This window comes from Leuresthes tenuis, unplaced genomic scaffold (genome assembly GCF_036924035.1).
Source record: "Leuresthes tenuis unplaced genomic scaffold, fLeuTen1.0.hap1 SCAF_5, whole genome shotgun sequence".
NCBI classification, from domain to species: domain Eukaryota; kingdom Metazoa; phylum Chordata; class Actinopteri; order Atheriniformes; family Atherinopsidae; genus Leuresthes; species Leuresthes tenuis.
The window spans coordinates 12536451-12551932 of NW_027325359.1; the positions used below are offsets into that span (position 1 = coordinate 12536451).

General features: G+C 42.1%; 1 protein-coding gene across 1 annotated transcript; it reads right to left on the reverse strand.

Annotated features, from left to right (window-relative positions):
- Positions 1-8544: 8544 nt before the first annotated feature.
- Positions 8545-14167, reverse strand: LOC140307284 (tripartite motif-containing protein 14). The gene is made up of 7 exons (XM_072386089.1): positions 13892-14167; positions 11428-12383; positions 10931-11026; positions 10452-10700; positions 10325-10347; positions 9680-9834; positions 8545-9514 (listed from the first exon to the last, which is right to left on the reverse strand). The coding sequence occupies exons 1-7, from the start codon at positions 14139-14141 to the stop codon at positions 8970-8972; spliced, it is 2274 nt and encodes a 757-aa protein (XP_072242190.1). The 5' UTR covers positions 14142-14167; the 3' UTR covers positions 8545-8969.
- Positions 14168-15482: the final 1315 nt, after the last annotated feature.

Sequence of the window (15482 nt, forward strand, 5' to 3'; positions counted from 1 at the left end):
ATGTACTATGGGTAACTGAGACTTTTCGTGGAATTCAAACCGCTCATCAAGAAGCAATGCAGATGTCTGAACTAGGTTCTGTGGTAGTGCCTGACAAATTTCCAGTTGTGGATCTGACAGCTCAAACAGAATCCTCCTACTGAAGACAACAACCAGGCCCAACAGCTTTGTATTCATATTTCCAAATCTGAGTCCTCTTACCCAAATCTGAAAAAACTATTAAAAAAAAAAAAGCTTCTCAAGTTAAAAAACAGAAGTAACCAAAAAAAAATCAATATTGTCAGCCAATAATGAGTACAGCACCGTGGTGTTGAATATCAAGCACAACAATTCTCAGGTCCACTCGAATGGCTAAAACTTTACTTTACGACCACACTCGTCAATACAAGAAACCTTAATTGTTAAAATCACTATATAACCACTGTTGTGGTTCATTTATAGAGTTCTGAGTAAAGTAACGTAACATGATGTCTTAAATGACTTCAATAAGAAGGGCATTAATTCCTATGACAAATAAACACTCAATCAAATTGATCTTCTCTTTCTCAGCTTTAAAATGCATTAAATATCGTCTCATTTGGGAATTAATAAAAGCATCATTTCACGTTATTCTGTTTTAGCAATTTCTTTTTTTCTCTCTCTCTTTTTACTTTGCAACTCAAGTGAGACAAAATGACTGATGGGTAATCTCGCTATTCAGCTCACTGTGAAGTGATGAACTTCACAAGCAGATTACGGTTCTTTTCTGCACAGTTCACACCTCTCTTTGAACTGAGTGTTTTTGCTCCCTGTGGTTTGAAACCCTTCTTGTTTCTCATTGTTGTCTAATTGAAGAGATTGAGAAAAAAAAGCACAGGCCTTCACTGGTGGGCTTCCAAAGCCTTTAACAACTCCTGTTTTTGCAGTACATTTTGAGTCATTTCCCAGTCAAATCCTTCAATTTAGCTGCACTTGGCTGAATCTAAACAGTATATCCCAGTTAGCTTCACAGTTCATCTATCTTTTGTTACGCAAACACTTGTGAGCCAATGCTGCTGGGCACCTTACATGAGCACACTTGATCATTAGATCATGGTAGGCAACAGGAATTCATGACATATTCTTAATTCGTGGATTAAATCTTCATGAGTTCTTGCATCAATGAGGCATTTAGTGGTCAATTGTCTGCATTCAAGTATTGCCCTTAACCTTGTTTTAGGTTTTTACAAAGTGTTTTCCATCCATTTATTCACAAACTCAAGACTCCCGTAGGGAGGGGTTGGGGTTCGAATCACAAACCCTCCGATGGAGGACGACCTCTCTTCCCAATGAGCAACGGTGGATCTGATTATTTAGCTGTTGTATCCTTTTAAAGTGCTACCACTATCTCAACTAATGTTAAGATACAACGCTTTCACAATATCTTCTGAGTATAAACGTAGCATTCTGAGTACATATGCTGCCGACTCCCGATTTCTCTAGAAACATCACCGAGCTGAAGCTTTCCAGTGCTCGGTTTAGTAAATCAAATATTTCCATACCAACACATCGAGCTAAGAAGATGGTCATTCCAAACACTGTCGTGCACTGACACCATTCATCCATCCTACTTCCTTACAAACGTGTTATAGCTGTGCGATGCAACTATATTTACAAAGAAAAAATATAGGCATCTAAAACAAAATAAAAGCCAAACTATCAAAATCTTTTCTCGCAGATAATGAACTAATCAAGATCTTTATATCGACCCTTTGAAAAAGAATTCCAGTCAATTTTTGCAACAGTCTGCTAAAACTTGAAAAACTTGGTGGAATTGTTAATGTTCGCTGGGACCTGGAATAGGTTTCAGCCCCTCGCAACCCTAAATTTCATAAAGTGAGACATTCATTCTTATTACATTATGACGTTTCTTTTATTCTTCTGTTCAGTCAGTGTCTGACTCCAGTAAACAGGACAGTATGTGGCACTTTTACAGCCTCCCCACAGAAACGCTTCTCTATCACACAGTTGCTTTGTGATTTCGGATGAGTGCCGCTTTATAAGGGCTACAGTGTGTACAGTATATTGCTTTTACATAACAAATCTTGTCTAATGCAAAGTTAAGGGGTTTCAGTGGACCGCACTTTGTGATTAACACCTACACACTTGTTACAAAGTCAGCTAAATGAAAAGGTGTTCCATATGTCTGCGTAACTAAAATGAGTGGAATCTCGGTATAAAATGTGTGGCTGTTACATTAGAGAGGGCCTGCTTATTCTCCTTTGTAGTGCTCTCACTGGGGTCATTTATAGTCAATCTCAAGTGACAGGCAGGGATGGAGGAACATGAGCTCAAAATGTATTCAGCTGTGACCAGCCAGCCGCCCCAGGGACTAAGAACCCATTCACTTTTCACCATGAGACTAAATTTGAGATGTGAATAAATCACTCAAGTCAGCAAAAGCTCGGAGGAGATAAATTACAGAGTGTGAGGGGAAGATAGAGAGGGTGGACTGGAAGAATTCACTATGTGACAAGTCACAGTTCAAGTCAAAAGCAGACAAATGAGAGAAACTGTGAGATGGGTGAAGATTTCATTCTAATGAGGATGCTTCTGTTTGGAGGATGGGGAGAGACAAAATAACGCAAAACATTTTTCAAGATTTTTCCCTATTCAGATAAAACACTTGTCACAAATAATGGCCCACTCATTGCAAAGAGAGAAAAACCCACCACATTGTAAAGAATGGCAGTCTTTGAGACGCCGGGAGGCACTGACTGCAGTATGTGTGCTGGTATAATTGGTGTCCATAAGAACCACAATCATGTCATGATTCATACAGAATATTTCTGTCTGAAGGCTCACACGGCTACATAACAATTACCTCAAAAAACCCTGCAAACCCCTCATCTCCATCAGTGATAGATAAACATCCAAGAGAGCTGGAAGAAAGCCCCAGTGGAAGGCAGAGGGAAATGAAAATGCCGGGTGATTACAGTGGGCAGGCGGTGCTCCTGCACCAAAAAAAGGCCTGATTGCGCTGAACAGATTTGACAGTCTCATGGAGGTCTGGTTGCTTCATTACCCCGGTCACAATAGTGCTATGTGTGGAAATGTCAAACGTTTCCTCATTCACAGTAGTTCATTTCCTCGGAAAGAGAAATGCATCTTCTCTGTGTCAGAAGGGCTCCTGGCTGACATTTTGATGATGTAGGTGTGAGATGAATGTGATGACGTCTCTCCCACATGAACCATTCGGAGCGAAGCTGACATAATAAATCAAAGTTATGTCATTTATAACTTCACAGCAATTGATTTATTACTTGCAATGAACTTATTACAGTAAGTAACTCACCTAGTTGTTCTCTGAGTTACCAATAAACATGCCCCTATTCAACCTTTTGCAAATGAAGCTGTGGTGGACTGCTAATGGCACACTGTGGACATCGTTACCAGAGAATGTTTGCAGACACACTGAATAGTTCTCCTTTCATGTGTGTGAAGCCGTAACACTGCTTCCAACATTTATGACATTTCTGCAGAACTGGTGGAGGTATGGAGCAAAACATGTCTGCACTTGGAAAGAAATACATCATACATAATACAGGTGAGGGCAAGACCCGTGAAAGCTCAGGTGTGGGTGAGGCGTTGTCCTCCTCATTCCCCCCACAGCCTGTGAGCTTTACTGACAACAAACACTGCCTTTGACTCAAACTCCATATAGCATCACGGACAAAAACAGATGCCACATAAAACAGTTATCTTCTGTCATTTATCAGAAAACAGATTCCATCTCACCCTCTCGAATCTATAGGTTTTGATACCTTCTAGCAGAGACATGCAAGCTGTTTCCCCCTGTTGTCAGTCATCATACCAAGGTGAGCTGACAGCCTGAGATAGATTCATACTCAGCAAACAGATATTAGAGGTATCAGTTATCTTATCTTTTACTGCCTGCCGTCTACGTCTGAATTCGGAGGTCAGACACTGGTGAAAGACACCACACCTAAGGTAGCTGCAATTAATGTCAACGAGCTGTAAAACCTGAGGTTTGTTCCCCTTGCCAGCTTGACTGTTGTTCGTCATTATTAGTGATACCACTTGAAAACATATGATGTGGTATTCTGCACACACAAACTTCCCAGCAACAAGCCCACTTAAAGACGTTTGACACACAGAAATGACGAACTGGCTTTAATCACATTTTAATTGCAGCTTTCTTGGATTTTGGGATTGGTTTTGGTCGGGTTTCTGAAGGCATCTCAGAAATTCAGCCATCCAGGCAAGGCACATTTTAAAATTGCTGGCTTTCTTTTCATGTTTGGGCAAGCAAACATGGAAATTACTCATGAAACAATGTCCAAAATACGAAACTAACAATTTTATGCAAATGTGATACTTGAAATTATACAAAAAAAAAAAAGGAAAAAAAGATTAGTTTAATCATGTGGGAAAAGGGTTACATCAGCCTTTAGAACCCTTCCCGCTCCATCTTTACATCCCATGCTGTGTTGGCCTGACATCTCTTCCTGATACCAGAGAAACTTCACCTGACATATCTCTGCTAATCCACCACCACTGTCTAGACTCTGGAGGATCCTATCCCATCCCCTCTATTTGTTCATGTCACTGCTCCAAGGGGGTGATTCATCGGATTCTAATGGGCAAAAAAGATTTCAGATTCAACTCTTGTGCATAATTAGATTTTGTTGCATTTCTATTGATCTCCCCTTATTAAACTGCCAGTAAGTGGCATTTATCATTTGGATTATTGTGTGTTTTTTGCGGTACACAAACACAGTTCATTGCTGGTTAGTAGAGCAAAGAGCTACTTCAGTTTATCTCTCCAAACAGCGGTTTAAATCCTACCTAGGTCACAAATGGAATGCAAATGCCACGAGGAATAAACGCAGCATGTTTAGCACTTTAGACAAAAAACAATGGGCATAAACCTACTGTGGCAGATCTGCTTCTGCTTAGCATAAAAAAGAGACTCTTTTCTCAATTAACACACTGATAACGGGAAGAGAAATGAAAGGCAAAAGCGACGCACAAAATATGGAAAGAGATTTTTAAAAAGTTGACTTCATTGTAATGCCACAGTATGAATGAACCATCTATTTGTCTAGCAGTGAGGGTGGAGGCACATGAAAGCCACTTTCGCTAATACATGTATTCATACATACATAATTAGAGCGTTTCACAATTTCAAAAGAGAATTGTTAGACTTGAAAGCTGCTCATTTGACCTTTTTTTCCGGGCATTAATCCTCTGGTTCAGTCACTCACAACTTTCAGCTTAATTGTCTTCATTTGAATGTTTCCGCTTTCCTTGTGCACTCCACTGATCAGTCATGTGGCTTACAGACCTCGTGTTTTCCATTAGACACGCATAAGAACTGAGATACTACAGGGTTTACCTCTAAGTATAGCACTTTTTAAAAATAAAATTATTATTTACACTATAAAAATGTTTGTTGTGGCTGTGATGGTCACTGAGGAGGAGAGGCTTTGTTGAATATGGATAGATTCATTTTTAAGCTCTTAGTCCATTATAAAAATGTATCTTCTCAAACTTAACAATTCTGACAAGCAGCATGATGTTAACTAAGAAAAAGCTCATAAAGTCGGGTATCTGAGGCTCATCCTCTCCTGACAGCCTGGATCCCACATACAAACACATCCTTGAAAAGGACGCTGACTCTAAGTCACCTCCTGAGGCTCCGTCTGCCTCTGACCTGCACTCTGACCTTCCCGCAGAGGAGCCAAATGAAAAGAAGACTAGCACAGGCATATAAATAAATAATGTCAAAGATACTGCTGATATTCTGTGTGAAGATGGTTCTGTGTGGGAAGAGAGAGACAAACAGGCACTGAAGCTGACAATGGAGACTGTGAAACAAATGCCACTTCTATTTTCTCATAATGTGTTGACATGTTAATGACTGAAGGGCAACGCCAGTATATAAGAGCTAAAAGATATAAATGTCTGAGCAACACCTTCCATCCTGAATTTATACATCCAGATTCTGCACCTTTATAGGGGGGGAAAAATCACCTTATAGTGAACGGCCACGCAGATATGAGAGAATTGGTTTTCAACCTGTTATAATTTCATCCCCTCAGCCTGACTGTCAGGCTGATGCCGAAAGGAGAGTAAATTGATTTGCCCGGGGACAGGTGAAGGAGAAGAACAGGCATGTCAACCAACAATAGGCCCATCACTTCTTGTGTCTCAGATTTCCGCGGACCGGTGCCAAGCCTGGCAGGTGACTGGGGGAGATGTGACTCCGAGCTCACCTGAGCTCGCCAACTGTTGCCATGCCAACAGAAGATATGGCCACATTGGTGTGGAGAGGCCCCTGGTCATACCCCCTGCCCATCCGTCCTGCTAGATCTGTTCGATCTTCTGTGATTTTCAGCACTAACCGGATCTGTTCTTGGCAAGCTTTCTCCCTTCTAAGATTATATAGATGTTCTCATGCATCCATCAACAAAAACGATCAATAGATTCCTCCAGTTTAAAGAAATGGCAAAAACCAAGTGTTGTTTATGGAAGAGCTTAGTTTAGTTATTATTTTCATATTTAAAATAATAATCTGCATTACAAAGCGTATCTGTGTTTTTCTACCATGTTTTAAACACATTTACCCGACCGTGATCTTTTCTTTGAAGACACAAGGCACAGCGAGCTTCTGCTACATCCATAACGAGGCCAACTTTAATTTTTCAAAGGCTTCGGGGATAGCAATAAATGGATGAAATATCTACAGCCTTATTTCTAACATAGTATTACGGAGGACACATCCGCTCCTGAGATCGACAAAATCTCATCCTCATTATGTCAGAGCTTGTTGATAAACCACAAGATTAGTTACTGATAAAGTGTTTTTAATACTGCTGCATTTCTCAGAGGGGCCAAATTTACGAGCTATGTATTACTGGAGCAGTTGAAATGGAAGTGTGTGGCAAGTTTTTTTTCCGAGATAACTTCTTTATGCTATTAAGCGTCTTTATACAGCCCTTATTAGAGCATCTATCGTAAGTCCGATCGTTCTCCTTGACACGTCTTTAGCCAAGAAATAGAGGGTCAATTTAATGGGACTATTTCCCATGAAAGATTGCAAACTGACGTGGTTACCAGTCCCAGTTCAGGAGGGAAAAAAGTTATTTGCGAAAGAAAAAAACGAAAGAAGCCTTTAGTTTGACCAAGTCTACATCAAATGATGAAAAACAGCACACTTTTAAAGTGAACATGAAATAGTTTAACGTCAGCGCAATCCAGCACAACGTCGCTGTCGGACGGAGAGAGACGGAGTGACGAAGAAATTACAACCTGTGGGCGTCAGAAAGACACTTTAAGTGGGGGTTCTGCTGCCTACCGTCTGACCTTGGTCATTTCATGCCATTCCGCTTTCTTTCCTGCCAGTGATGACAAGTAAAAGCAGGCAATCTAAGGGAGAGCGCTGACAGGGACAGCTTTGTGAGTAAGACTGGTTTTGACTCACTTGTACCACTTAAGGACACACCGGCTTAAGATGAGAGGCATTTTCCTCCGTGGACGAGGTAGATGAATGTAAGATTGTTGCCAGCACTTTCACTAAGGACTATAAAAAGATAATAGATACTGTCTTTCTCCCTCTAATTTGATCTCTGCTAATCTGACATTGAGAGCATGGGTGAAAAGAGCAATACATGAGTAGAATCAGCTAATTATTTGGGGTAATGGCTCTTTAGCTTTAGGACACAAATACCTGCCACATTGTTATCTGCCAACATACTATAAGCAGCTAGTCTCGAAAAGCTTGCAAGAGCCTGTTTTGAATTTGAGAGCCGCTGGATGAGAAGGAAGAGCAGAATTTGATTAACTGTCTGTTGAAGCCTCCCCCTCTCACTGGCTCTCAGACATGTCTCGCCTCTTGCCTTCATGTGCCAGCTGGGGTGAGGGAAGAGGAAAGCGAAAGGTTTGCGATTACCTTTGGATCACGTGGCTCTGAGCGTGAAATTGTCATCATGGCTGAACGGTGCACCTGTGCAGATGTGAGTCTGATAATAAACGTTTGAATTGATGCCAAACAAGTATGTCAGAGGAGAAGTTTTCTGCGATTACATTGTATCAAGATCTGTTCCCCTGAGATCTCTTCTGCAAACTCAACCAAAACTTGATTTCCTTTTCATTCAGCCCTTTTTGGCTATAGTACAAGTTTGACTTTACTGTGATCCACGGACAGCTCTCCGTGAACCTGTGGCATTCCGACTCTCTACCAATCATCCAGGGGGAGTTCTGGTAAGCCCCACTTTGATCCCACTCTATGACGTCAACCACTCAGACCCCAAGTCCGAATAAATAAGCCTTAGTCTTCACAAGGAAAAGGACTATTTAGCATCTGTTTACGTCTGTGATGCAATATGGAGTTTGAGCCAAAGGCAATGTTTGTTGTCAGTAAAGCTCACAGGCTGTGGGGGAGGTGAGATTTCAAAGTTAGCACGTGTTAGGGGACAACACCTCACCCACACCTGTGTTTCCATCTGAACTGAAATGGGGAAGAATCCCTGCAAGCAGCAATGAAGACTTGACTTTGCTCTTATACGTCTGGGTTTTATTTCAATGAGTCGTCGCAGGCGTACAGACATGTCAGAGATGAGAAACGACAAACACCGGAGAACACTATAAGTATAGTCATGATGAAAAATAAAATCCAAGTTAAAATTTCAACTTGAACTACACTTTACAGCAAATAAATTGCTACCATTGTCCAGAATGTGTAGTCTGTAGAATACAGTTTTGCTATATCGGTACAAATCCAGTGCTAACTTAAATGATATTAAAAAAAAAATCACATTTAAAAGGAATTATGCAAGATAGAAATGTACATAAATACACAAGAAAATATCAGAGAAATCTAGTGGCAAATTGTAATGTGGAGAAAAAAAACCTGTATAAAAAGGCACCAACTTTCTTTCGCTCTGTACATTTTCAGCAGAACTGCAGACGCCAACAACGTATATGTTTTATGACTGGAACAGATCACAGACGGCCAGGTGTGTTTTAGACACAGACAAGGCCGGGTATAGAGGGTCAGAGAAACTGTGCTTGTAGGAATGCAATAAAGCAAGGCTGCCCCCTGGTGTCACATTAAAGAATGATAAACTACCCTCTTCAAAGTCAAGAAACACGCCCACCCTTTGCAGCCCGTCTGCCTTCACGGGAGTCGCTTCCTTGTTATGCAGAGCCTCCACCTTCTTTTTGTCACAGGCCAGGCACCAGGAGTAACTGTTGAAGCCCAGACGGGAGCTGTCCTTTTGGCCTTTCCGCTCTATCTGACCCTCGCACAGCCCCACCTTCCAGCGGCCATCATCTACGGACACTTTCACCTCCCAGTACCAGCGGCCCCCCTCCAGGGCACAGGAGGCTAGGACTTGGGGGAAGGAGCTGAAGCGTGCCTCGTGCTCTGTGTATTCCTGCTGGGCCTCGCCGTAGGTCACCCTCCTGTTGTTATTAGACAACTGCAGCTTTGGATGGGCTGTATCTGCATCCAAGAGGGGAACGGTGCCATCTGCATACAGGAGAATAGGAATTTAGAGGAGAGACTTAAGTATCATGATTTAAGTGGTTGTGATTCATCCATTGAAAATACATAAGCATCACTTTTCATAATAATACTTTTTATTTGCAGTGCCCTTTACATCGCAAGATCTCAAAGGGCTTTTTCTTTTCTTACACAGCAGCCTGTAGAGGTCTCTGTCTTTGCCTGGCATGGTGATGACCACTGTGTCCAGTCGTTTCTCGGTCCACTTCTGCAGGCAACTCAGTCGGGCACGGTCCACTTCCTCCGGGGCCTCGCACTGCTCCACACAGTTTCCCATGTTAGCAGTCCTGAGGAGGAAAAGCGGAGTCAGCAGAGAGAATGACGACTATTCAGCTATCAAACAGCTACAGTTGTTGTCCTCTAATGGGCAGACCGAATAAAAAGGGCATCTATAAATACAGCATAATCATGTAAAGGTTTTGTGCCCACATTACAAATCAGCCATAAAAATCCCACCGGTCTCTTATAGCACAGCTAAAATAGCAGAATAGTGATTTCTAATGAATATAAAAGCTAAAAATAACAGAACACGACATGCTCTCGTTAAACTTGTGGTACCTAAACATGCACACAGCTTTGTTTTATCTGGGTCTAGTGTGTGTTGGATGTAGTTCATGTCATTACGTCCTTTCCAAAATCGGTAAGAGGTTGAAACGGCCCCAGAGGCCTCATTAAAACTTTTCACACGCCGCGTCTACTCAATCTATGGCGTGCTGGTAAGACATTTAGCCAACAAATTGGCACTTTTCAGGCAGAAAAAAGAAGGTAAACGCTTACAGATGGGCAATCTTGCTGTATTCCTGCAAAATCAAAAACAAGAAAACACAAATTTCTCATCAAAATATGCAGCGAGCCAGCAGGAAGTCTTACATTTCACTATTTAAAAAAGAACAAAAACACCGACCATGATAAAGGCCTGGTCCTGAACATGTCTGTCTCCCTTGGCATCAGCCAGACCCTCCAGCGAGTGGAGGCCATTTTGAATGGATTGCAGGGAGCGCCGGAGGAGGCAGAGTTTCTCCTCTAACCCTCCCAGGACCCTGGTCTCCTCCTTGGTCACGCACTGAAGAGCCGATTGCTCCTCCTGCTCCAAAGCCTCCCTGATGGCTCCGTACTGCTGCGTCACTCCTGCTCGCGCCTCGCTCAAAACTGCCTGGACAAAAAGACGCAATCTAAGCCGACGTCCCGTAACAACTTCTTTGCTTAGGAACTGTCTGAAATTCCTCAAAGCGGATGCGCAGGACTGGCAAACAATTACTGGGAATATTCAATCGCAGTTATTGTTACACGAGGGACACACACACAGTAGCTTCACTGCCACTCTGAGCCGTTACCCGACTACATGAACGCATCAGTATGCATGTAGCACAGAGTTTCTCTTACTTTCTCTGTCTCTTTCTGCTGTGTGAGCTCTGACACTCTGTTCTTCACCTGCTCCTCGGTCTCTTGCAGCTGTTTGATTTCCTCTTTCAGGGTTGCCTGGAAAAAGAAAATGATTTAAACCACAGGATATTTGGACACATTTCCACGTTTTTCCCTCCTGAAGCTCTCCGATTGAGCACAATCAGTTAGACTCGATGTAACCTGAAAAGCATTTGGATAGCGACCTTTGAATTGGTCCGTAAGGTTCAATGAAAAATGTTCGATGAACTGTTGAATGACATCAATAGCAAAGCACATTTCAAGCGACTCTAATTACTTTATCCTTTCAAAAAAACCTATAGGAAGCAGTGGTTCATGTAATGCCATCATCGAGTTACATCAATAGGTTGGATATATGGATACCTGAAACCTAAAAGAGTTTTAGATGGAACGTTCTTAAGATTGAAGTTTAACTGTAAAATGACAACTGTTCTGCATGTCGTGGAGCTCGAACTCACCCTGAGCTCTCGCTCTGCCTCCCTGATGCTGATGCAGACGTGGTCGCGGTGGGAGCCAATGACGGTGCACACAGTGCACACACACACTCCGCACTGTCGGCAGTAGATGCGGTTTATCTCCTGGTGCTCCGGGCACCTCCACAGTGAAATGTCCTCCATGGGAGGAACCAGGGTGTGATTCTGGAAGACGGGGGATTCCAGGTGGGGACGCAGGTGTTCTTTACACATGGAGGCCCCACACACCAGACAGGTCTTCACCGCTGACTGATATCTGGTTTTAGGGCAATAATGACAGGGAACAGGGCCTGTGTTTTTGCTCTCTGGCCTGACATAGATGCCAATGTGGCTTGTGGCTCCTGAAGCAGCGGCAGGGCTATTACTGAATGCAAAAGGCATCTTACTGACTTGCTGTATTGGAGAGAACTCTTTCCTTTCCGAGACCTCCGGACAGCTATCAGTACCGGCAGGCGAGGCAGGTTTCTTCGAGGAAACAGGAATTCCTGTCACACGTGTATTTTTCTTGGGGGTTTCAGTAAGAGGTGCATCACACAGATCTACTTCACCGGAGCTGTCGGACTCGTCCAGTGTTTCTGATTCACGCTGGCTCTGCTTGACTGGGGTGTCTTGTGGCGCTTCACCTCCAGGCACAGCAACATTTCTGTCAGAGTTCTCAAAGACGATGATGCAATCATCGAGCTCAGACTGTGTAGATGCAGGGTCCACTGCTTCTTTGGCTTTCCCCACAACAGTTGACTGCCCGGGTTTATCTGACGAGGAAGTGGTGGGAGTCTCGGTGTCACCGGGCCGCTCACGAGGAGACACCACAGTCGATCGCTTTGTGGCAGGTTGCTCGGAAACAGGGGCGCTGGCCTTTCTCTTCCCGAGGAGTCGGCTGGGAAGTGAGGGCCTCTTCAGTATTGAGTCTAATGTATTTTGTTCACCGGTAGTGGACGGGCCTTCACAAAATACAACACAAGCAAAGCAAAATTGGTCAGAGGGAATGCTTTCTTAGTTTATTTTTCAAATAATACATCAGATAAACACTCGCAGGCTCCCTCCTGCTAAGCACACATAGGGCTGTCACAGTCAATAAAATTGAGTTGACAGTTAATCATCACTGAAATAACGACAACCAGAGGTGTTATTATTTCTGGATGTCATCTATCAGCATTTGAATTAGATATTTGGTCTGATAACCTGATAATAACTTGAAAATTCAAAGTTTAGGACTTGGACCAGACTCTGGACTTCCACATCTTGACTTTGGACTCATAAGTCTTTACTTCTCCCCACCTCTGATTACAAGTAACAGTTTAATGGTCCTTCTACTGTTCAGTTTATGACACTATTTGTTTTAGATTAGTGGTGTTGGCGTTATTTACATTTCTGCTGCAACGCAGACAAACAGCCTCTTCCCAAGCCATTGGACTCTGCTCTTTGATTTGGCTTGAAACAGAAACTGTGCCCAAAGTCACGCTGTGGTGTTTGGTTTTGCACATGAATCCAAAATGGTAATGTCAACAGATGTTTATTGGATTGCAGTTGCTTTAAGGCTGCACATTAAGTGCCTTGAGAGGAACAGTTGGTACCATTTTACAGCGGCGGAGGGGGGGGACACAAATGCTGAAAACATTGTCTGAATGGTAAAGGACATTTCTTCTTTCTTCATTTAATTCGGCTGTTTTTAATCAGGCGAATGGAAGCAACATGTAGGGGATATAACTTGTGCACACATGACATAAGCTGTCTTAAAGTTTTTGGTCTCAAATGAACACAGATTCAGCCCCTGACCCTAACACATCTAAAGGTTATTTTGAAAAGTCTGTCACAGAAGGTAAATTATGACTCTTTACGAAATTTTCCAAAATTGTGTACCTAACGTTACAAACAATTCGGCTAAAAAAATTACTATAATCGTGGCCTAATATGAAAAGGTATTCAAATTGTTAAATGTAGTTATTTGCATGACAACATGACAGCCTTACTGAGCACGTGAGAAAATATTTGTTCACGTGACAGCTACAATTTACTTTACAGATGAATATTTTGTTTTACATATGACAGGATACATTGTGAGATTGAGTTACCAGCTACTGAGACTGGGAAACTGCAGTGCATTTTTATTGAATCTATTCATGAACTAAATGGAGGCTAAAATGGTACATTAACATCGACTGGACTTAAACGTTGGTAACTTCCGGTGAGAAAATCCAGTCATTAGACTGTAAGATGGTCAGAACTGCAGTTAACCTGGTTAGTTAACATTACTAATCAATAATAACAACGCGCGAGTCTCACTGTTTCACGTATTCACTCGTAATACGTAACGTAGACTATGGCGTGCGAGCGGGAGACTTCTAACGTTAGTTGACTTCGCTGTTGAATCCCAGTCAGACCATTATAAGCCAATTTGGCCACTTTATGAGGTGTTACTGTCGTGTTACGAGTCCAACGTTAACTATACCTGTATTATTACGCGGCGGTGATGCCCAGCTGAAGTTAGTCGGCCGTATGAAACTGCGATCAAACGGCAGAGTCTGGTACACAGTTTTACACCTAAACTCCGGACAGTGGTATGGTCCAGTCGGGGTAACACTCCATAAGTCTCCAATACACCGTTGACAGAACCGATGGTTACATTTCAGGGTGACGGGCTCCCGGGTCATTTCCTCACAGAGAGGACACCTAAAATGCGTGTCTAATGCTGCGCCCATTTTGCTTTTCTAATGTTTTATTTCGATTTCCGCAATGGCGGAAAGGTTAAGGCGGAGCCAAAGATTTGAATCCCGCTCCCCCCACCCCCCCACGTTAGTCTCTTAAAGGTACAGTCCATGCCATAGTCAAGAGAGACAGAATTGAAAAAAGTTAGATTAAAGAGAGAATATTTCACTATTGTACCGTGTATTCATGCTCTGCTCACTCTCCGACATACCCAACAGCAACGATTACATAAACATTACTTAATTCAGAGATATGATACAGCCCTGGCTGTAAAATTCTTATGGCACAAGAGCGGTTCACAGTTTAGTGAAAATGTTGTTGGATCAGAAAATATTCGCAGCTTCCAAATGCTGAACTTGGAATCAACTCCAGACCTTTTATATATTCAAATGAGCAAGAAACGACAACAAAGGGGCAGGTTACTGCTGTCCCCGGAACGGCTTTTGGGTAAACTATTTAACTACACTTGGCCTAATTATAAAGTCCTACAAACGAAATAGCCGTAATTACATTAATTCCAAAACCCATTTTCCTCTTTATGTGTGGCCTATCAAAAAGAACTGTAATCTGAGTATGTTTTGGTAAATAAGAAGTAAGAAAAAAAAAAGTGTCCTAATATTCTCAGATCTAATTGTACATCTTAAACTGAGATCTGCTTGCATCATTTTGCACTGTGAGGGCCTAATATCTATAGGAAGTAACAATAGACTAAACATCTTTTTGAGTGGACAGGGACCAGCATTATTTTTTTGTGCTTTGGCAAGATTCCAGTTTAACATCCCCCCAAAAATATGTGCACAGCCCATGATTACGTCAACATTTGTGACATTGCAATGGGTTCGTTCACAAGAGTCTTATTTTGCATTTGGAGTTTATAACTTGAAATAGGACTGCAGACACCAAAGGGCTCCCCTGAGTTCTGTAATTGCATACTGCCAAATGATGAAACCCCTGAGTTTCAGAGATGGTTGACAACAAGGCTGAGCCTAAAACGGTTTTCTGTTTCTTCCTGAAGCACCAGATGGGAGCAATGATTCTTAAACTTTCTTTTGTTTCTCCCAACAGCATTCTTTTCTTTATGGTTGTCTAGACATGCAGCATGTGACATGGATAAAAAGTCTATTGAGACTTGTGAGTGAGAGGTTAATCTTCCATAATCTCTTTTGCACTTTCGTCTCTCAAACAAAACTATGTTTTCTTGTGTTACCTGAAATCTGAAGTAAGAGTTTTGGTTTATCATGTAATGTCAGTATTCTATTTGATTTTTTTCTGAATTTATTTAATTTAAATCAGCGGTTGAACCTATGAATTTGAAGTGTACTTTCTGTTAATCT